The sequence below is a fragment of the Solanum stenotomum genome, chromosome 7, assembly GCF_019186545.1.
Source record: "Solanum stenotomum isolate F172 chromosome 7, ASM1918654v1, whole genome shotgun sequence".
Lineage (NCBI taxonomy): Eukaryota > Viridiplantae > Streptophyta > Magnoliopsida > Solanales > Solanaceae > Solanum > Solanum stenotomum.
The window spans coordinates 4,820,289-4,844,760 of record NC_064288.1 but is presented as its reverse complement, the minus strand read 5'-3'; the positions used below and the strand labels follow the sequence as shown (position 1 = coordinate 4,844,760).

The following is a 24,472-nucleotide window of genomic DNA, read 5'->3' as shown; positions in this document are numbered from 1 at the left end:
GCATCATTTTTAAATAATATATGTTATTCATGTTCTAATTCACGTGAATAATCATAAATATTTTCAGTTGTTAATTTATTAGCCAACCAAATTTTCAATATGATTTAAAAATATTTTCAGTTGCTAATTATTGTAATTTATAGTATTTCTTATGTAATTTTCAATAATATATTGTATTCTATTTGTTTAAATTCATGTGACAATGATAGAATTTTAAGAATCAACTAAATCTTTTTAGAAAATTTAATTTCTTTCTACTATATTTTGTAGCTAAAATATAATAAATGAAGTAATTAAATTTGAAAATGTTAAATTTTCAAGGAAGAAATAAAGTGGGAAAAAATAAAAAAGAAACTATGAGGAACAAATAAAGAAGGAAATGAGAATTGTTAATGGGCAATTGGATAACGAAAAGAAAAATTGAAAAACGTGAAATAGGCAGAAACAAGGGTCCACATTTTTCGGCTTGAGGTAAAGCCAAAGGAAAAGATGGGCGGACTCTTAAGTTGACCTACGTGGCGATTTTCCATTGGACTTTTAAGCTGATCTACGTGGCGGTTTTTCATTGTTTTCGTCGGATTGAGGAACTCTCACTTATTTAGAATGATGATACGTTTGACAGAACTCAATAATTTTAATCAAAATTTTATATTTGTATTAAGAAATTTACTAAATCTATATATACATATAAAGGAGGATCTTCAATCAGTTGATGTGGCATGCCTCTATGATCAGGAAATCTACTTATCTATTTTTGTTTTTTTTTTCTCTATTTTTCCATGTAAATAGATTTTAATTAAGGCTGTAATAATTAATAGATTCAAATTAATTGTAAAGAGGAAGATACTTTTCCAAATTTTTATTGTAACGGTCTCATTTCCATGTAAATGCAAATTTTAATTGTAAGTTGTAACCGTGTACCAACCTTTCCTCTCCCCACGTCCCTTCATTAACTTCTGAAAATTAATTTATATAACTCCTCACTTTTTCATCTTCTCCTATAAATCTTGAGCTATATATATCATGGAAAAATATTTTTTTGTTTACAATTGTCTCATGTTTGATGTGAATCATTGGCATTTATTAGGTACCTTTTTTTAAATTAATTTTTTTTTTGAAATTTAAATATTAATATATTGTAGGATCTTAAGAATGATTTTTGTATCATAATTTTATTTGTAATTAAAAAGCATATTTTTATTCATTTTATTGTTATATTGAAATGAATGAATGTGTCAATTATTACTTTTTCATTTGTTTATTTTCTTTAAAATAAAAGTTTAATTGTTTTTATTTTCAGTACTCCACACAACTCTTGACAATTATAACTCCTAAATTAATAGTCAATGACTGCACTTTGAACATCCTTTTTTTACTGCACTTTATAAAAGTCCATTACTAAAAGTGCACGGGACTTTGTGGATTGTGGAAGAAAATATTTAATGGTAAAGAAAAATGAATTCTCAAAAATAAAAAGAAAGGATTTGGGTTGTTTTTATTGGAGTTTTTGTTGGGGCTTGTGTGATTTATATAATCCCTCCCAATCTATCAAGGTCGGCTTTTTATGTAGGTTTTTCTTTGTTACTCTTATTTGTATGATTTTTTAGTTTTTTTATTATCTACTAATACTAAATGACTTTTATCTTATGACTTTTTTTTATTGATTATCGTAATTATAAAATTAGAATGATTCTTTATGATTTACAAAGGAGGATCAAGAAAATTTCAATACTTTTCATATAGATTGAAAACAATAGTGTGGGTAATATTTTTTTTGGGTTTTTGTGTGGTGAAAGCAAGTGTTATGTGATATGAAGAGAAATAGGTGAATTCAAAATTTAAATTTTATGTATTTAATATTTAAAGTTTTTAGTACTAACTTTGATATTTTTTCAGGTTGCGTTTTTGAAGATTCAATTTTTTTTTTTTATGCGTGTGGGGGTGAAAGCAAGTGATATATATATCATGATATTAAGCCGGAGCCATGATTTAAATTTTATATATTTAACGTTTAATGATTTAGCACTAATTTGTTATATTTTTAAGTCATGAGTTCACTTTCATAATTTATTATAGTTTTAATGAATTCTTACATACAAATTTATGTATACCACGAATATACTAAACTAGAAGAATATGCAATGATGAATTAGTTCCTGGATGGTGCTAAAAAAAATGAGTATGTGGTGATCATAAGTTGTCTTCTACTGTTAAGAGTCTTCTTAAATCATTGTTATATATCCACAAAATTCAACATAACATACTATTGTTGTATCTTCAGAAAATTCAACATATATTATCTTATAGCTAACTTCAAATTTTTCATTCTTTTTCTTTTTGTTCTTGCAGATCTCCGAATAATATGCAAATTATTTGAACTTGAAAAAGTGCTTTTAAATTTTAATTAACTAACGATGTAATATATAAACTATAATTTTTTAATTAATTTGTTGCCATCAATTAGTTTTTATTTATTTTTGAATATATTTTTTTTCATTTCTGCTCGTACATCTTATTGTAAGAATAAAGTCTCAAATATTATTGTTAAGCTTTCATAGGAGGCTAACAAATATGTGTACTTTAGTGTACTTACAAATAAAAAAAAATATGCATATTTTCTGTTAAACTGTAAATTTTTAGCGTTTATATATATATATATATTGTAAATATTATCACTTTTTTAAAAAAAAAAAAAAAAGTTAAATATAAGAATTTATTTGAATTATGTAAGAACTTGAAATAGGCAAAACCTCTAAGCATTTGTAACGAATAAATATTTATACAACTTTCTCAAAATTATAAAATGTACTATCGTAGAAATTTAATGAAACTATTGAACACCATTATTACTATATCATGATTATGTGCAAAATACTTTTCTTTTTAAGATATAATTTTTTTTTTTAATTAAGCAAAAGAATGTCACTACACCAGAACACAAATAATGATGTTGAAAATTTAAGGGAATCTCTTTTTTTTTTTTGGATGAACTTTATTTTCTAACAACTAAGTTTTAGGTAATGAAAGGTTAAACAAATTAAAATCTAATTTATTTGGATTTGAAGACTATATAATTATTTTAAAATATTTTTAATTTTTTGAAATAGTAAAAGATTAGTTTGTAAATCCAAAGAGATCTTTCTTAACCGCGCGAAGCGTGGCCAAGTTTCCTAGTATGTTATATGTATAAATAAGTTATCCAATATTCACTAAGTTGCCCTTTTTATGATCCAAAAATCATAAATTTAAAATTTTAGATTCACCGGATCATCATGTGGAACTTCTAATTGATTATTCAAATCCTTGACATCATTATCAAGTCCCATAATGCTAATATTTCTTTATAGAGTTATTTACAATGGTGGACATTTTCTTTAATTTCAACGAGGTATCGAATCAAGTGAGAGCACTAAAGATTTGTTGAATATTATTGCAAGTAGTGGATCATTGAATTATGGGAGAATTATTTAATTTTTTATTTTAGATAAATAAATTAGGGATTTGGCAAATGGATATGATCATTTTGTTGAATATTAATAGTACAAATCATTATTTAGTTTGACACCCAAGAACTTTCCATCCACAGAAACTACAAAGTATTCAATTGGTTTAGGTCATTAAATTTCAGAATATCATCAAGTTTTAGGATCAATACATGTTATTGACCATTATGTTATATTTTTGAATATCCAATAACGCAAAGGCAATTTATAATTTGGAGTCAACCTACTATATCTTGTAAATAGGCCAAAAAGTTCAAATATATTACTAAACTTTGAAAAATAATCTATGTATATCATCGGTTAATAAGTAAGGTAAAATATGTCCCATCGTTATAAAATTTGTCCAAATACCCTTATTCATTAATGAGAAAAATGTATAAAATAACAAACTATTAAATCAAATTAAATGTTATAACCACGGTTTCATTTAATTGTAATCCATAGCAAACACTTGTCATTCGCCTCTTTCCACAGAGAATCTCGCTCGCCACTCTCCCTCGCCCCTCTCACTTTATACAAACACAACTGTATAAATTGCGTTTGTGTTTGTATAAAGCGAGAGAAAACTGTATATACAAATATAAATACATATATTTTTGTCCCATACACTTATAACTATACAAATACAGATCTTTCCCTACCAGTTCTCTTTTGCCTTTCTCTTTCTCGCTTTATACAAATACAAATTATACAAATTACAATGTATAATATGTGTTGTATAAAGCGAGAGAGATTTGATATACAAATGTTTTATTTCTATTCGATTGTATACAAATTCAAATTTTATGCAGATATACAAACACAATCATTGATACATATGCATAATAGTTATATAGATACAATTATCTAACCAATATACATACACAATCGCTGCCCTTTTAAACAAACAAGAGGCCTGACAGTGATTTGTACAAATCTGATGCTCCATAGCAAACATAAAATTTGCTATAGAGCGCAATTATGCAAACGATAGTTATAACATACAAATATGATTTTTATGTTTGCTAAGCCTAAAATTTACTCTTCATTAACTGCAAAAGGTTCCTTATTGCAAAAGCTTTCCCATAAGGAACCTTTTTCTACCTGACAAAAGTCTCAAATTTGTTCTTGAACTTTGCAAAATGGTTTAATTGAAGCCTTTTGTTTTGTATATATGAAAAAGTCAGGTATTGGAAAACTTCAACCATTAATAAATAAGGATATATTTGGACCAATGGTAAAATAAGAACAACATATCACATCAATTATTGACAGATGCCATAATTGACCCAATTTCCAAAATTTAGTGGCATATATAAACTTTTTCGCACATTATATTAATATTCCAAAGTAACCAAATCAAATATAAACAGATTATATACCATATTACGTATTGCTTTCTCTAATATATCGTATCAAAACGACCTCTAAGTTTGTTAAGTTGCACTTAGTATTATAGTGCAACAATTGATTTGTAGAAATATTCATATGTTTGCATTGACACACATCGATTTGACCACTTTGTTCCATATTTTAATGCAATTGAAGTTGCGATAGACACTTGTAAGTTGTATATGAAGTTTGACCTCTCCGGGCTCCAAGTGGAAAAAATGGCATAGCATGACAATTCATAGTCTTTATTGACAACAAATAGCCCAGTTTAAACTTTTTAGCAAAAAAAAGATTTTTTAATATTTATTTAATATTAAATAGTCACATTCTCTTTTTTTAAAAATTGATTTATTTTCCTTATTTTCTCTCTCTATTTCCTAGGAGTTAGCACGTTTGCTTTTATTGTTTCTTTTCTCTCTCTCCTTATAATTTATAAACAAAAAGAATTATGGTATTTTTCAATTTCTCTCTTTCTTCCTTTTTTTTCTCCCTCTTTCAAGTTTAGGATTTCTATTTTCTTCTCTAAAATATTTCCATTAAAGATCAATCACAACAATAACTCTTCACAATAAGTAAATAAAATCATAGTATCATACCAATTTTTTTTATATTGATTGTTTGGGTTATTTTTTTTTTAAAAGTTAAAATTTTCTACATTCTTTATCTTGTAGTTAGATGCAAGATTTTTTTTCTTTTGAAAAACTTTCATATTTGTATTATAATTCTACAACGTTTTCTTCCCCAAAAAATTGCAACGTTTCGTGATTTCTGGAATTGACATTTTTTCAATTTTTAATAAATAATTAATTAATATATTTATGACAATTTTTTAAAATATTAAATTTCATTGATTGAATTTGATAATGAATATTTATTTTGTCTCCAATAAATGTATCTAAATTTGTTAATGAATACAAACGAACACATATATAACAATATAATTTTTTCTAAATTTGTTAATGAATTTTGTTGATTGCATTCCAAAATAGTAATGCAAGCAACTGTATACCTATGTAAAATTGGAAAGATACTAATGCAAACAAATGTATACCAATTTATAAATGAATATAGACGAATGTATCCAATACAAATGTATACTTATGTAAATTTGAAAGATATTAATGCAAATAAATGTATACAAATTTATTATGAATACGAACAAATGTATCCAATACAAATACAAAATTAGAAAGATATTAATGCAAACAAATGTATACCAGTTTATAAATGAGTATGGATGAATGTATCCAATACAAATGTATACATATGTAAAATTTGGAAGATATTAATGCAAGTAAATATAAATGTATACCAATTTATTATGAATACAAACAAATGTATCCAATATGGATTGAGTTCAAAGGCAAAATAATTGCTAGGTAATGAACTCATAGGAATACCTTTGAAATAAGAATAATCATAATCAAAATATTATTTGCTAATTTTAAGAAAAGATATAATTCTAAACAATATTTTGCTAGTTTTAAGTGGAAATGATTGGAAGATAGAATAGAGATGGTATTAATTTTCTTTTATTATTTTTGAAAATACGAAATAATTTGAAAGGAGAGAGGAATAATCTTTTGCTAGTTTTAAGGATAAATGGTTGGAAGTTAGAAGAAGGATGTAATTAATTTTCTTTTATTATTTTAAAAAAATACGTAATAATTTGAAAGAAGAGATAATTCTAAATTATTTTTTGCTAGTTTTAAGGAGTAATGGTTGGAACTTGGAAGTTAGAAGAGAGATGATATTAAATATCTTTTATTATTTTAAAAATAATTTAGAATATGTATATATTACTTTTATTTAGGCTAATATGTGCCAATTATTTATTTATTTATTAATTACTAATTAATATTGGGCTATATTTTGCCAATTGTATGTAACACTTGTCTATCTGTGTTAATTCCTCGAGATTTTAAATAAAGGTAGTAAAACTGTAAAAGTGGCTCCTAGTGCAAATTCTCCACACTTCCCTTCTAGATTACTCTTTTTCAGTTTCATTCGTACAGAGACCCAACGTGAGAAAAAACCGCAAGACCCACACATCCCTATAAAGCATCGTCTTTTCAAATTCACCGCCCGGTTACTCTCATTTCTCTCAATTTCTCAATAACATGAAACACAGGTTCTGCAATTTCAATTCCCTATGATCAGAGAATGATCACATACTTGAGAAGAGGATGCATTTATGTGAATTTCTCGGGTTTGTGTTAGGGTTTGTTCTTTGCGTGAGTACATGTACTTACGGAGAATCATCGAAATGTTTGACGGTATATAAAGAAGGTGGTGCACCTGCCGTGTTTAAATCTCCGAAATGCCCTCGCTGGAAGCTGCCAGAATATGGTTCGGAACAATGGTCGAAATTGCCGAATGCTAGGTGCCAAACTGCCTTACATCAAGGTCGCCGCAAGTCTCAAGAAGATCGAATTCTCTGTGCTCTCGATATTCACATCCCTTTCCCCAGTAAATTTTCTGTTTCAACTTTTACTTTTGGTATATTTTTTGTTTGCTAATATGCACATTACTTTATCTGTGAACCTATTATATGAATTGTTATTTTTTGGTAATTTAGCATGCTCCAAGACTTTTATTATTTAATCAATCCAATTTTTAGTTTAATGGCATAAAAACTCATATTTTAAAATGTTACTACTTATTTCTGTCTTAGATTGTATCAATTGTTCCAGTTGAGTATTTAAAGCAAAATTATGAATGACAGAAAAATTGGTGAAATAAAGAAAAAGGTATTAGGGAAAGTTTGTGTTAATTATCAAGAAAACAAAGCCTCTTTTGTGTGTTTATCAAACTTCAAATGGAAATTGTGGGTTGGTTGCAGCTTGGCGGAGAAAAAATAGCATTTCCTTGTTATTAGATCTTTACTAGATTAAATATTAGGGGTAAACAAAATGGGGTTCTCAAAAGTGAGCGTGTAGTTGAGTGCAAATTCTGATTCTAATCCCTGACCAGTGACTTCTCCTCATATGTTTTTCTTTTTTCTTTTGATTTGGTTGTCTGAATTTTGCACTGCGCTGTTATTTATAGAATAGTAGTAGAAGATTTAAATTACTAGGCGTTCCTTCCACCTCAAAATGTATGTCCCTCATTTGTGCAATCACATTGTCCATTTTCTTATGAGAAGATATTTTCACTCATAATACTCTTTAAAAGATACATAAGACCTACTTTTATGTTTTGTAATACAACCTTTATCTACTCTACTTTAAGAAAACTAAAGCACTTACATGTGCTTTAATAAAAAACAAACTAAAGCGCTTACAACCATAAGTTCTCCTAACAATGTGAAGTTTCATTACTTGGTATTAAGTCAAATTAAGACAATTTAAGAAAAGTGGGGGCCCTATTTCATATGGGAACATATGGAGCCATATGGTGTTTCTTTAGCTTTATAGAATGGAGTAGAAAAAAAATATTTAGAAAACTTGAGTGGATGCCTTGCAAATTTTGTAGAGTTGATCAGTTGATAAGGTTTGAAACTGTATAGAACAAAAAATGAACTCTACTTTGGTATAAACCAAAAAAGAGAAATGGACTTCCCATTTGATGAATTGAATAGTATCATAGATGTTTAGAACTATTTAATTTCCTAGATTAAGCATACTAGATACGTATGCTTTGGAGCTTAACCTAGGCAATGGCAGTTTAAAGTGTCAATAAATCGGTTCTAACTTCTAGGCCCTACCAGTAGTACTAGTTTCAAATAGCTCTAGTAGAATCTAACCTATTGTAAGACCCCACCTTACTCACGATGCTGTGTAGACATACTTTTAGAATAGGAATAGGAATCGAATTTTATGTAGTGTCTTACGTGGAGAAGGATTGTAATGTAGTGTTGATAAATAGGATTCAGTGTAATAATGTAGAATATACAATTCAATAATATTTTCCTAAGTCTTTATTACTCACATGGTATCAAAGCAACCATGAGAAAACATCGAGACAAAAAGATATTCGCTGTGCCTTCTTTTTCGGTGACTATTTAGTGTCTGTTTTGTGTCACCTCTCTTTAGGTAAGTGTTGCGCAAAAATCAACGCTACCACAAGGTTTAGGGAACTCTGGTGAGCAAGCCCAAGAAAATGCTCCAATAGAAGCCTTTTTATGCGTCTCCACGTGCAACTCAAAAGTCTTTAGCCGACGTATTGAAGTAGATCCTTTTCCCTGGGAGTCTCCCAACCCTTCCAAAGCTATTCTTTGCATTTTCTGCTAATTTCGATTGTCGTAACCCTAATCCAATGCCCTTGCCAGTTTTCTAACAATCTTTGTGAACTTTTATTATACTTATAGGGACTCGATTGAAGTTTCTTTGCAATCTTTGAGAAGATTCCAGCTCCTGAACTACTTAACGATTTTCTTTGACACTTTTCCTGACCAACATCAACCTCAAAGTCACTTTCTTTCTTTAGACCCTCCTTCAAGACAACCATGTCTTTTTGGCTCAAAAAACATGGGAATTGAAAGTTCCCTATGATCACTTCAGAACTATTAATGGAAAGTCCAAACTATTTAGCTAGCGCTTCCTCGGTTTAGTTGTCGTTTAAGAGTCAAGGTGTTATAGACCACTTAACAAAAAAGGGCTAGTTTGGTAGATGAAAAGGCAAAGGCTAGTGAGGTAGATTAGAAGGCCAAAATGTAGTAGGAGAAGACTGACATTCAATTATGTAGTCTTGTGGCAATCTATTGATACCAAGTTGATGCCCTTGTTTCGCCCATTCTAGACATGTTATTCAGTTTAGGGAAAGACTCGTGTTTTTATACACTAATGACGTATCTCATAATTATGATGTGATATCACGGATGACCAATTTAAAGAAACAAGAATCAAGTGTCTAATTACTTACTTGAGACATGTACAAACAATCATGGAGGAATTTAAGAGGTTGATACCGGTCACTACAAATGCTGGAAAAAAACAAGAGCATAGACATACATTGTTTATAATTCTTACACTTGTTGGACTTCCTAGTGATGTTGATTCAGTGTGTGATTAGAGTTTGGCTAGTCTACGGTTCCTACAATTGATGAACTATTCTCTTGTTTACTTAGCCTTGTCGTGACTCCTAATCACACCGTGGTCTCATCACCAACCATTGACTCATTTTTTCTTACATCTCAAACCATAAAAAATTGAATATCTTAGTTTATGGAAAATCGATAAGGATGAGATCGTTTTGGAAGATCTTGACCTAAGTGTAGGTATTGTAAAAGTCTTGGACACACTCGTGGCGTATGTTATTCACTACATGGTCGACCACTGAAGTCTGACAATGTTGGTAATCAGGGGTTCTTATTATCTGAAGAGGAATATAATGACTTCCTTGAGTATCATATCAAGTAAGCAGACATCTCCACAAGTAGCCTCACACAACCTGATACTTTTGTTGTTGTGTCTAGTACCCTTCGAAGTGGGTTATGGACTTATGTATTTTTATCATATTTTGGTAACAAATCACTTTTGTCAAATGTTTTTTATTCATAGTATCTTTTTTTTTATGACAAGGGAAACCCGCAGTGCGCACAGGGTAAAACCTCTAATCTTATGCAATAGTTCGCATACCACATAGGAGAGGCAACCCGCACTAGGCAAGCCCGGTGCGATGAGCTCGACCCAGTAGGCAAACCCCTAGCTTTCGCTAGCAAGGGGTTTCAAACTTGAGACCTCCAACATGAAAGTCCCAAGCCACACATAGCAAACCCCTTGCTTATATTGCTCAGTCTGACGCCCCCAAGGCCAAGCTCGAGTGCCAAAAGGTGGAGGATTTGTGACTTAGGTCGCAGGTTCAAGCCCCACACCATGCTAAGCGAAGCCCGGTATTTAAGTGGAGAAGGGTAGAGGGGCGGGCCCATTATCCACCGAGTTTAGAAGGCTGTGATTGGTCCAAGGGTGGCGGGTCACAGACGGATTTCTCAGTTATCAAAAAAAAATATTGCTCAGTCTGACAATGTTGGTCATCAGGGGTTCTTAGTATTTTCATGTTGTTACTTTAGCCAATGGATCCAAGCACAACCTAAAAGAGTTGACAAGGTAATCTTTTATCATTTGTATTTCAAAACTCTCTATTCTTTATGTCCCTAATTCTTCTTTTAATCTTGCATCTGTCAAAACTAGAAATTGCGCCATAATATTTATGATGATTCTATGTTATGCAATACTGCAGTATAGGGCAAACTATTGACGCAGGGCTTGAATCACAAGGCCTCTACTATCGTATTTCTCCTAATTCCTCCATAATATGCCTCGTTAAAGATCCTCCTGACCTATTCACATACATTTGGATATCTAAGCTTATTCAAGTTGCAAAAGATGGTGCCTAGTTTGTCCGGCCTATCTACATTAGATTGTGAGTCGCGTCAATTTGGAAACCTACCCACACTACCTTTCCATATAGTGCTGAGATGTTTTTTCATTATGATATTTGGGTCCTAGTAGAGTTGGTTCAAACTTAGGATTTTGTTGTTTTGTTAGTTTCATTGATGATTATTCAAGGTGTACTTGGATTTTCAAAGTGGAAGATCGTTCCGAATTTATTTTCTATGTTCAAGAGTTTTTGTGTTGAAATGCAAAACCAATTTGGTGTTTCTTATTCACACTTTGTGTATGATAATGTCTTAGAATACTTATCCTCCAAGTTTTGGTAGTTTATGACTCACCAAGGAATTATTCATCAGACATCTTATCCGTATACCCCTCAATAGAAAGGGGTAGTAGAAAGGAAGAATAGACATCTCATTGAGACCGATGACACTCTTCTCATTGAATTCTATGTTCCGCTACAATTTTGGGACGATGGAGTTCTCACGTCTTGTTATTTAATTAATCAGATGTCCTAATCTCTCATTCAAAATCAAATTCCTTAGTCCATATTGTTTCCTAAATCACCTTTATGCTCTCTTTCTCCTCGTTTCTTTAGGAACATATCTTGTTCATTGCTTAGCTTCGGGAAAAGATCAATTAGCCCCATGTGCTCTCAAATGTTTCTTTCTTGGTTATTTTTGGGTTCAAAATGGTTATTGTTGTTACTTGCACATTCATCAGTACCTTAAGTCAGCCAATGTCAAATATTTTGAGTCTCGACCTTAATTTACATCTTCTTCCTATCATCATTATATTTTCGAGGTCTTACCTATTCAGACTTTTTGAGGAATCTACGGTTACTTTTACATTTCTAGTCACAATGCCATTTTTGACCTTATTATCGTCATCCTCATCCAACATCAGGACCAAATGATTCATGTCATGTGTCGGACCCTGCACCTACTGCAGACTTGTCTCCTCCTAGTCAATCGACTGCATTTCCGAAATGTTTAAGATCCACTCATAATACCAACCTCCATTATACATTTTTAAGTTATCATTGTCTATCATCACCCAATTATGCATTTATATCATCTTTGTCCTCTATTTTCATCCCTATGCCGCAAACATGTGAAGCACTTCCACATCCAAGATGGAGGCAGGCTATGATTGAACAGATGTTTGCTTCACATTTGGGAGTTTGGCATGAGTCTTTGTGAAGTTGATCATTTTGTGTTTTATTGCGTTCCGCATCAAATGTGTGTATTTATTAGGTGGTTTATGTTGATGATATTGTTATCACCGACAAATCAACATCTCTTTCAACATTCTTAGACTAAAGGCCTCACTAGGCTGAAGTATTTTCTCCGAATTAAGGTTGCTCAGTCCAGATCAAGTAATATTATTTCACAAAGAAAGTATGCCTTAGACATTTTTGTAAAGGTATGTATGATGGGATGTAGACCCATTGATGATACTATGGATTGGAGTGCTAAACTCCTGCTAGGACAAGGGAACCACTCAGTGATCCCGGAAGATATAGACGGTTGGTTGGTAAGTTAAATTATCTCACTGTGACTAAACTTGACATTTCTTTTCCTATGAGTGTTGTGAGTCAGTTTATGGATTTTCCTTGTGATAGTCATTAAGATCTAGTGTTTGGATTCTCCGATATATAAAGTCAGCTCCAGGTAAAAGACTACTCTTCGAGGATCAAGGCGATAAGCAGATCATTGGATATACAAATGTTGATTGGGCACCTTTTGATAGACGTGTTCTATATTCGGATATTGTGTTTTAGTTGGAGGTAATTTGGTGTCCTGGAAGTGTAAGAAACATAGTGTGGTTCCTCGATCTAGTGTTGAAGTAGGATTTCGAGCTATGACATCAGGAAATTTTGAACTAGTTTGGAATAAACAGTTGCTCAGAGAACTAAAATTTGGGGAAATTAGTTAGATGGAACTTGCGTGTGAGTGTGATAACCAAGCGGTCCTTCCTATCGCATCAAATCTGGTATTTTATGAGAGGACTAAGCACAGTGATTGTCATTTTGTCACAGAAAAGATATTCTCGGTAGTATTGTTACAAAATTTTTAAGTCAAGTGATTAGCTTGCAAACATTTTCACCAAGTCTCCTATTGGTACTCTGGAATAAGTTTGTTACATATGACTTGCGTGCACTAGCTTGAGGGGGAGTGTTAGAATAGGAATAGGAATAGGAATACGATTGTTTATTCTGTCCTACGTGGAGAAAGATTGTAATGCAGTGTCTATAAATAGGGTTCGGTATAATAATGTGGAATACATAATTTAGTAATAATTTCCTGAGTCTTTATTTCTCACACTATGTTCTTATTTCTCCCTATGGTTCACTATTTTCTCTAAAATTTTCTCATATTATGCAGGTAGTGATGGTATTACTGAGGTTACTGTTGGTGTTGTCGCAGTTTTTGATGGTCATAATGGTGATGAAGCAAGTGAAATGGCATCAAAGCTATTGCTACAGTATTTCACATTGCATACATTTTTTCTTCTTGATGCAACATTTTCAGCTCTTTCAAGGAAAATGATTGGGCTCTTACCAAATGAAAGAGGACAGAGTACTCTTCAAGACCTGAACTGGGAACTGGAAGAGTTGAACGTTGGGAGGTGTCTTCTACATACCTACACTCTCTGCTTTTTCGTCGTCCTCTCGAAAGCAAACATATTTCTTTTTACTAAAATAACTCTTATCAATTATGAGACATTGAAACGTGGAAAAGTTGTTTGTAAGGTGATATGTTGTTCAGTCCCTTTTTCATGGTAAACACATGAAAACCAACAAACATACTTTAAAGAATGCTATGGACTGCTCCTCTTTTCCACTATTCTATAGAAAACTCACTAAACAAGTAAACAAAAACATAGAAAAAAGTAGGGCACCTTTGTTGATTATATCCAAGGCTTGACAAAGACGAGCAAAAGTTCCTGATTCCTGTTATGGAGTCTTTTAATGGCTGGTGCAGCATTGCTAGTTTAATTCCGCATACAGGAACATGGCAGTGAGAGTAGATGATCCTTAGATCCTCAATATTACTGTGTCAAAGGGGAATAATCTTACTTATTATATACAACAACAACATACCTAGTGTAATCCTCTGGGGAGGGTAGAGTGTACACAAACCTTACCCCTACCTTGAGAGGTAGAGTGGTTGTTTCTGTTAGACCCTTGGCTCATGAAAAAAAAAAACTCAAAGCAGGTCGAATAATCTTACTTTATTATATGTGTAATTTTAAGTCTAAACTTGAATGATATTTTAAGCTATAGTCTACTTTTTGATTTTATTTGCTATTATAGGGTTTCATTATCTGTATTTACTTATCCAATGGCATCTCATATTGTCCAAACTAATTTCATGATCTACTTATCCAAGGAAAGCTGTAATTTTTTCTCTGTAGGCTCAAGCTGACTGTTTCATCAATCATTGATCGATCTTTTCACTTGGAAATATTGAGGGAAGCATTGCTAAGGGCAATTGATGATATTGACTCTGCATTTTCAAGGGTAATCTCTTAAGTTGTATCTTTTTTGTTAGGCTGATCAGAGTTAAATCTTTATTATTATTTGTCTTAATTTAAACTTGTCTGATTTTGAAGGATGCTTTTAGACACAATTTTGGTTCTGGCTCTACCGCCACAGTTATTCTTACGGCAGAAAATCAAATTTTAGTTGCCAATATTGGAGATTCAAAGGCATTTTTATGCTCTGAAGAATTTAAATCTCAAGAAGAGTCTAAAGGTTAGAAAAGTCCTTCTTTCAGGCTCTATGTCTAGTAATAATCTCCATGCTCTATACTCATATGTTATATATAATGTCCTTAATTATAACAAAACTCATATTTTAGTGAGCAATGGAATGCCTCTAAACTTGGATTAAGGCCATTGTGGTGGGCTCTTTCAGTGTGTGGACTGTTAGCGGAGGTAGTTATCTTAATCCATTTTTGCTTGCAGCTAATTTATTGAGGTTGTATAGGCAAACAAGAGGCTTTGGAATTTTCGAACCTGTGAAGAACTTCCGAAGCTTCAAGTTGGCAGCTCCTGACCAGTGGCCTTTTCTGATTGCTAAGGAACTGACTAGAGATCACCATCCAGATAGGGATGATGAGAGGTCTCGAGTGGAGACGGCAGGAGGACATGTTTCTAAGTGGGGCGGCGTAGCTAGGGTTAATGGTCAATTGGCTGTTTCTAGAGCAATAGGTGATGTTTATTTTAAAAGGTAAGTTTCACATTTTGGAGGAAGATCTTTGTAAATATATTCCCACCATTGCTTCATCTGCAGATTTGTGTTGGACTTGTGTGCATAAATTTTTGTGCATCCTAATTGGTGAAGTTGGATGCATGCTTTGATTGATCTGTGTATTTAACTGTTGAACTAGAAGACATGCATTGATTCATCCGCTTTATTTTTCCTGTACAGTGCTAGTAAACTAGGAAATTTCAAGAGACCTATTTTAACTTGACATATGACTAATCAATTTCTTCATGTTTTTATCAGTTATGGTGTTATATCTGCTCCTGAAGTCACTGATTGGCAACCTTTGACAGCCAACGACTGCTATTTGGTGGCAGCATCTGATGGCGTTTTTGAAAAGCTTAGCTCACAGGATATTTGTGACATATTATGGAATTTACACGCTGATTTCGCTGTGCAATCTGAACTCGCTTATTCATGTTCATACTCCTTAGCTGACTGCATAGTGAATGCTGCTTTTGAAAAGGGTAGTATGGATAACATGGCAGCTGTTATCCTTCCAGTTAGATTGAATGATTCAATGCAAGCAGTAGCGAAGAAACCCCCTGCAGGAATGAAAAAATTCGATTGCTTATCTTCAGGAGATAGTAATTATATTTCTCAACATTCAGGTAAATTTGAGTGCTCTTCATCTTCTTACTTGTGAGACCACAAATGACTATGAGAGGGAAACAAGTAATTCGGGAATCGGGAAGAGATTTGAACATGGAATAATTAAAATGGTTTGTATCAACATCTAAATTTGTTTAATTTTATCTTTATTTAAAAATTAATCAATATAAAATTTAATAAATGAAGAATTAAATCTCATATCCAAACAATTAGAAAAAATATTAATTTACATTATATTGTGAAAACTGCTTATGTGATGAAACACACTCCAAAAGCTAATGATGGTGGTAGTTGGCGACAGTGGGTCGGTGATGATAATTCATAATTGTGGTTAGTGGATTGGCAGTAGTAATTGTGTTATGGTAGCTGATGGCGGTTGTGGTGGTGGCCAAAGGTGACAACTGTGGAATGATGGCTGATGGTGATGATTTGCAATAGAGATGGTTCTGTTACCATTCTAAAAAAAAAACAATAGAGATGGTTGATATTGGTGGCTGTGCAGTGGATGTTGTTGTTAACAACTTGTTAGCGATGGTGGTGGTCGATGGTCGAGGTGGTGACTGGTGGCGAAGATGTTAGTTGTGGTGGTTGTGTAACAATATCTCCAAAGATGAGTTAATTAGGGTAAAATCAGTTTAATTCCCAATAAGGCAGTCTCACATATTTAAGAATTGGCAAATATTTTGGGATGCGAAGTGGAGAATCTGCCAATGACTTGTCTTGGAATGCCATTGGAAAATAAGCACCAAGTAGTAGAGATACGGGATGGTGTAATGGAGAAAATAGAGAAAAAGTTAGCTAGATGGAAAACCCAATATTTTTCTTTTTGGTGTACACTCACTTTGATTAAATCATTGCTAGACTCTCTTCCCACATATGTGATTCACTTTTTTCTATTATCCTCCAAGATTGTCAAAAAACTGGACAAACTAAGGAGGACTTTTCTAGGGGAAGCATGTAAAGAAGGAAGTGGCTACAAGTTGGTGAAGTGGGAAACATATTATTGAACAAGAAGAGGGGTGGTTTGGTAATCAGGAACTTAAGTATACAGAATAATTGTCTAATGATGAAATGGCTATGGAGATACAGTGGTGAGGAACATTGTTATGGTCCCTTGATATGGATCTGGTTATGGGGCAATGTAGTGTGAAGTACTCAAAAACTTGATTAATTTTCTGCTCCCTTTCCATTGAATTAAAATAACTTAAATACAACATTGGTGGATTAACCACCCACCTAATAACAAGGAAATAACTTNGTAACAATATCTCCCGAGAGTATCTTTTCTCTGACAAAGTGACAGTCAATCTCAATGTGCTTAGTCCTTTCATGAAACACTGGATTTGATGCGATATGAAGAGCCGCTTGATTATCACACACAAGTTCCATCTGATCAACTTTGCCAAATTTTAGTTCTCCCAGCAACTGTTTGATCCAAACTAGCTCACAAGTTGCTGTCGCCATTGCTCGATATTCTGATTCTGCACTAGATCGAGCAACCACATTCTGTTTCTTACTCTTCCACGACACCAAATTACCTCCTACTAAAACACAATATCCGGATGTCGAACGTCTGTCAGAGGGTGATCCTGCCCAATCAGCGTCTGTATATCCAATGATATGCTCATGGCCTTGATCCTCAAATAGTAGTCCTTTACCGGGAGTTGACTTTATGTATTGCAGAATACGAACAACTGCTTCCCAATGACTATCACAAGGGGAAGTCATAAACTGACTTACAACACTCACAGGAAAAGAGATGTCAGGTCTAGTCACTGTGAGATAATTCAACTTTCCAACAAGCCGTCTGCACCTTTCAGGATTACTAAGTGGCTCCCCCTGTCCTGGAAGGAGTTTAACATTCGGATCCATAGGAGTGTCAACAGGTCTACATCCCATCATTCTTGTCTCCTCAAGAATGTCTAAGGCATACTTGCGTTGAGAAATAACAATACCTGATCTAGACTGAGTAACCTCAATACCTAGAAAATACTTCAATCTGCCTAGGTCTTTAGTTTGGAAGTGCTTAAAGAGATGTTGCTTCAAATCGGTGATACCATCTTGATCATTACCGGTGATAACAATATCATCAACGTAAACAACCAAATAGATACATTGACTTGGTGCAAAATGCCGATAAAACACAGAGTGATCAGCTCCACTACGAGTCATGCCAAACTCCTGAATTACTGTGTTGAACTTCCCGAACCAATCTCGAGGAGACTGTTTTAGACCATAGAGTGACCTGCGCAATCGACATACAAGGCAACTAGACTCCCCCTGAGCAACAAAACCAGGTGGTTGCTCCATATAGACTTCTTCCTCAAGATCACCATGCAGAAAAGCATTCTTAATGTCCAACTGATGAAGAGGCCAATGACGAACGACAGCCATAGATAGAAAAAGAGGAACAAATGCAATTTTAGCCACAAGAGCGAAAGTGTCACTATAATCTAGCCCAAATATCTGAGTATACCCTTTGGCAACAAGGTGAGCCTTAAGTCGATCAACCTGACCGTCTGGACCAATTTTGACTACATAAACCCAACGACAACCAACAGTAGATTTACCTGCAGGAAGGGAGACAAGCTCCCAAGTACCACTCTTATGTAAAGCAGACATCTCATCAACCATAGCCTGCCTCCATCCAGAATGAGAAAGTGCTTCACCTGTAGTCTTAGGAATGGAAATAGAGGACAAAGACGACACAAATGCATAATGGGGTGATGATAGACGATGATAACTTAAGAAGGTATAATGTGGGTTAGTATTTCGAGTGGATCGTATACCTTTTTGAAGTGCAAGCGGTTGGCTAGGAAGAGGCAAGTCCGCAGTAGGAGCAGGGTCCGGCGCATGACATGAATCATCTGGGACTAGGGTTGGACGTGGACGGCGATGATAAGTTAGTAGTGGTGGCACTACAACTGGGGATGTAGAAGTAATCGTAGATTCCTCAAAAGTTGGCACAAGTAAAACCTGAGGTATGGGTAAGACCATAGAGACATCAGGATGATCAGAAGATGTATAGTAAGGCTGAGACTCAAAAAATGTAACATCAGCGGACATAAGGTATCGATGAAGATCATGTGAATAACAATGATACCCTTTTTGGACTCGAGAGTAACCAAGAAAGGCACATTTGAGGGCATGAGGAGCTAATTTATCTTTTCCTGGGGCTAAGTTATGAACAAAGCATGTGCTCCCAAAGACACGAGGAGGGATAGGATAGAGATGTGAATGAGGAAACAATATGGAATGTGGAACCTGATTCTGCATAGAAGAAGAGGGCATTCTATTTATCAAATAACAAGACGTAAGAACTGCATCTCCCCAAAAACGTAGTGGAACATTGGATTCACGGAGAAGAGTACAAGCGGACTCAATAAGATGCTGATTTTTTCTTTCATCTGCACCGTTTTGTTGAGGGGTGTATGGACAAGTAGTCTGGTGAATAATGCCTTGGTGAGTCATAAACTCCTGAAATTGGGAGGATAAGTATTCTAAGGCATTATCACTACGAAAAGTACGAATAGAAACACCAAACTGATTTTGTATTTCAGCAAAGAAACTTTTGAAATTAGAAAATAACTCAGAACGATCTTTCATTAAGAAAACCTAAGTACATTTTGAATAATCATCAATGAAACTAACACAATAACGAAATCCTAAGGTGGAACTGACTCTACTAGGACCCCAAATATCAGAATGAACTAATGAAAAATAGACTCTGAACGACCCTCAGTACTACGAGAAAACGTAGCACGAGTGTGTTTCCCAAGTTGACACGACTCACAATCTAATGTGGATGAACTAGACAAACTAGGCACCATCTTTTGCAGTTTGGATAGACTCGGATGTCCCAAACGTTTGTGAATTAGATCTGGGGAATCTGTAACGGAGCATGCTGCTAAGGAATTTGAAGAGGTAAGATAGTAAAGGCCTTGTGATTCATGTCCTGTTCCAATCATCTGTCCCGTACTGCTGTCCTGCATGAGAAAAAAATCATCGAAAAAAGTTATGCTACAATGTAGGGCTTTCGTCAAACGACTAACAGATGCTAGATTAAAAGGAGAACCAGGGACATAAAGAACAGAGTCTAGGGTGACAGAAGATAGGGGTTTGGCTTTTCCAACCCCTTTTGGTTTTGTTTGGATCCCATTGGCTAAAGTAATAGCTGGAAGAGATTGTGAATAAACAATATCAGATAAAAGTGATTTATTACCAGAGATATGATCAGAAGCCCCAGAGTCCATGACCATGTTCCAAGAGTACTAGATTGCGACACACAAGCAAAAGAACTGCCCTCAACAGAGACATCAGGTTGTGCAACCGAAACTACTTGTGGAGGCGTTTGCTTATTTGCATGATACTGAAGGAACTCATCATATTCTGTCTGAGCAATATGAGCATTATTGGATGGTTGATTAGGTTGAGCACCATATGCTACTGGTGGAGATGTCTGTTTACTTGCGCGATTTCGAAGGAACTCATTATATTCCTTTAGAACAATAGGATCATAACTGGGTGGTGGACCATGCAAAATATAACATATATCACGAGTGTGTCCAGGCTTATGACAATGACTACACTTGGATCGAGGTTCCCCAAAACGCCCTCTCCCTCGCCGATTCTCCATAGATTGATATGTACGCTTTTCAAAGGTTTGAGATGCGAGAATAGATGAGTCAACAGTGGGTGATGAAACTACCTTGTGACTGGGAGGTGCCGCAAGACGAAGGAGACGAGAGAATAATTCATCGATTGTAGGAACTGTAGGGCTAGCTAAAATCTGATCACGTACAGAATCATGATCAGGAGGAAGTCCAGCAAGAGTAAGAACTAGAAACAATGTTTGTCTGTGTTGTTGTTTTTCCACATTCGTAGTAATTGGCATCAATGTGTCAAATTCCTCCATGACTGCCTGTACCTGTCCCAAGTAAGTAGACATATCGGATTCTTGTTTCTTTAAGTTGGTCAATCGAGATATTACATCATAGAATCGAGATATGTCATTAGTGTATGAAGCACGAGCCTTTTCCCAAACTGTATAACACGTCTGGAATGGGCGAAACAAGGGCATCAACTTGGAATCTATAGAACGCCATAGGAGACTACATAATTGAGCATCTACTTTCTCCCATTGTGCTTTGGCTTTTGCATCTTCCTCACTAGTCTTTGCCTTTACATCTACCACATAAGCCTTATTCGTTAAGTGATCTTGGACACCTTGACCCTTGCACCACAGCTCAACCAAGGAAGCCCAAGATAAATAGTTTGAACTTCCCAATAAAAGTTCTAAAGTGATTATAGGGCTAGAACTTCCAATCCCCATATTTTTAGAACTAAAAACATCACACCCAAAAGACATTATGCTAAATTTGTCTTGGAAACAATGAAAAAAAACTTGATTATTGAGATCTGATTGTCGGAAAATTCAAATCTCGAAGAAAAGTCGCCAGAAATTGCCTGGAAATAGCTGGAACCCTAATTCCGGCGATCGGATCTGGTCAAAAACAGTATGGGCCTGGTCGAAATGGCTGGACGACCCTAACTGTCAAAAAAATTCTCAAAAAATATGATCAGAAAAGCCCTCACGCGCCGGCGCGTGAGACAGATCTCGCCGGAAACTACCACCTCTGATCAGCGCGTGAGAGCACGTGGGGTGATGTTTTCCGGTGGTTTTGGCTGGAGTTTGGTCGCGGGGGCTTTTCGAGCCTCGTGGTGGTGTTGGTTTTCGCACAACATCCACAGAAAGAAAAAAGAATAACAAAATCAGACCTAACAGTCACCGAAAATTGACATAGACATACGGTGACTTGTTTGTTCTCACCAATGCTCTGATACCATGTGAGAAATATATACGAAAAATATTATTGAATTGTGTATCTAAATAGTTACATTGAGACCCTATTTATAGACACTACATTGGAATTCTTTTCCAANTGCCAACTGTGTTGAGATCTTCATATGCTGAATTTACTGTGAAACACCCTTTGCTCCCCACATTCCACACCAGTGAGTCCTCTTCCTCAGATAGGTTACTAAATTGTGCTAGGGTAACCAAAAACTCAGTTATTCTGCACATCTCCCAATCATTTAAATTCCTCCTGAAGTGGAAATTCCATCCCTGATCATTCCATAATTCGGCTACAGTTGCTTGTTGCATTTGACATAGGTTGTAGAGGTCAGGAAACCTTTGGCTTAATGGGACCTGACCAAACGCTAATGCAGTACTTCATCAACTATAGAACAGTTGGATAGGCCAAAATCTGGTCATGTACTGAATCAAGGTTATTAGAAAGTCCAACAAGTGTAAGAGAACTAGAAACATCTTTTGTCGTTGTTTTTGTTGTTTTTCAACACTTGCAGTAACTGGCATCAGCTTATCGTTTTTCTTCACGACTGCCTGTGCTTGTCCCAAGTAAGTAGAGTATCCAATTCCTAATTTTTTAAGTTTGTCATTCAAGATATCACATCATAAAACTAGATTTGTTATGACTGTATAAAGTGTGAACCTTTTTCCAAATTGAATAATATGTCTGGAATGGATGAAAAAGGTGAACTATTTGGAATTGATAGATCTCCACAAGAGACTACATAGTTGAGTGTCAACCTTCTTCAACTGTACATGGGCCTTTTCATCAACTTCACAAGCCTTTGTGATTACCTTGACCTTTGCACCTCAACTTAACAGAAGATTGTAAGCAATAGCTTCAGGCGAGCCTCAGTACAGGATTTCCAGAAAAATGAGATGTTGGAATTGGTGAAAACTGATGGAAAAGCTGCTGGTGGCATTGGAGGTGGTTAGAATCGAGATGGGTCAGGTCAGATTCTCACAGTGAACATAGCAGGAAAATTCTGGTCGCAACACTGTTGGAACTCACCGAAAAACTCATCAGGGAAAGTATAAGTGGTTGGAATTGTAAAAAATGGTATGGATGGGTACGGAACCACAAGACGGTCCCCACGGACTAAAGAACGAAGTCTGAAAGTTGCCGGAAAGTGACTCACGCGCCGGGCCATGATATGAGAAAATTGGAAGATGAATCTTTTCCCCAGAATCGGAACAACTTGTTCTTCCTGACCAGATTCAAAGCCGAAAAATGGCTTGTCCCTACCATAAAGTGTTCATATTTCCTGAGGAGCTGCTCCAACATCGCACTACAACCAAAAAAAAATGCCCTCCAGAAGATTGTCCCTCTGTTTGGTGCATGAAAGTGTGTGAGAATTAGTATTCCGGTGGGGCTGGCTGAGCTTTTGTTGCCGGCTGGGTAACCCAATGATAGTGTTGGTTTTCACACAACACTTACCAAAAGAGGAATGCTGCAAATAAGATCTGAACAGTCACTGGGAAGGATGCATGACAACTAAATTAATATATTATTATGCACACTAATTATCTAACAACAGTGATTGTACAATGAAGGTTAACGGTGGTGGTAATAGATAGATTAGTAATAAAAATTCCCATTCACAAAAATCATTTATTGAATGCTTCAATGATTTTAAATCTATGTACAAAATCTGAATAGATTAGACTAAAAATTCACTTAATGAACTGAGATTTGGATGATTCAAATTCAGAACTCCATAAGTGAAACAAATGAAACCTAAGAGTGTGTGAAACAATGGATAACATGTAAAAGAGAGTCCTAATGTGGCACTATGTTTTAAAAGGGGGACACATGCATTGGACTATATTTTCAAAATTTAATCATGCAGTTGATAATTTCCTGATTTTTGAGCTTCTTGTTCCTGCATATTCATTATGTCAGTTTCTCAAGGATCATACTCGTTTTATTTCCCTTTTTTTAATAGAGAAACCCCCACCATTGATTTAGCTTTGAGTGTTAACTTCATCTTTTGGAGTAAAGATGAAATTACTTCTCAAAACATTGTTTTTTGGTTTTCTTCCTCTAAATTTGTAGGTTGAGCTGCAAAATTTAGTTAACTGAATTGAGTTAGTTTCATTTTGTATTTGGTGAATCATCCATTATTGTATTCTTGACTTGATCGTAAATTTCCTTGGTGCACAATTCTTAAAAGACAATAATATTGTAGATCTCTAATAAAATAAAATAATAATAATAATATAATATTATTGTAAATCTCTATTTTTTATGCATTTATTTCAAGGTAGCCTTTTACTCAAGATTATGATCCTTCATAGCTTTATTTCATAGTGTGATTGTCTTGGACTTGGCTTCAAGGTAGCCTTTTACTCAAGACTATGATCCTTCATATCTTTATTTCGTAGTGTGATTGTCTTGGACTTAGCTCATCTTATTTAGGACTATTGCAGTGTTTAGCGAGGAGGAGGATGATCATCAACTTGATTCCAATTTTGGCAGATTATTGGTAAGACTGCTAGCAGCTGG

General features: G+C 34.4%; 1 protein-coding gene across 2 annotated transcripts in view; it reads left to right on the top strand.

Moving 5' to 3' along the window:
* The first annotated feature begins 6,900 nt into the window (after window positions 1-6,900).
* LOC125870278 (uncharacterized) overlaps window positions 6,901-24,472 on the top strand; it is a 43,454-nt gene continuing 25,882 nt past the window's right edge. The window contains exons 1-7 of one of the 2 annotated variants that reach the window (XM_049550675.1): window positions 6,901-7,343; window positions 13,597-13,840; window positions 14,630-14,735; window positions 14,828-14,969; window positions 15,182-15,446; window positions 15,726-16,093; window positions 24,397-24,452. In XM_049550675.1, coding sequence (XP_049406632.1) covers window positions 7,061-7,343; window positions 13,597-13,840; window positions 14,630-14,735; window positions 14,828-14,969; window positions 15,182-15,446; window positions 15,726-16,093; window positions 24,397-24,452 — 1,464 coding nt within the window. In that variant the 5' untranslated portion in view covers window positions 6,901-7,060. Of the gene's footprint in view, window positions 7,344-13,596; window positions 13,841-14,629; window positions 14,736-14,827; window positions 14,970-15,181; window positions 15,447-15,725; window positions 16,094-24,396; window positions 24,453-24,472 lie in introns of those variants that run through there. The other variant, XM_049550676.1, reaches the window with a different exon arrangement.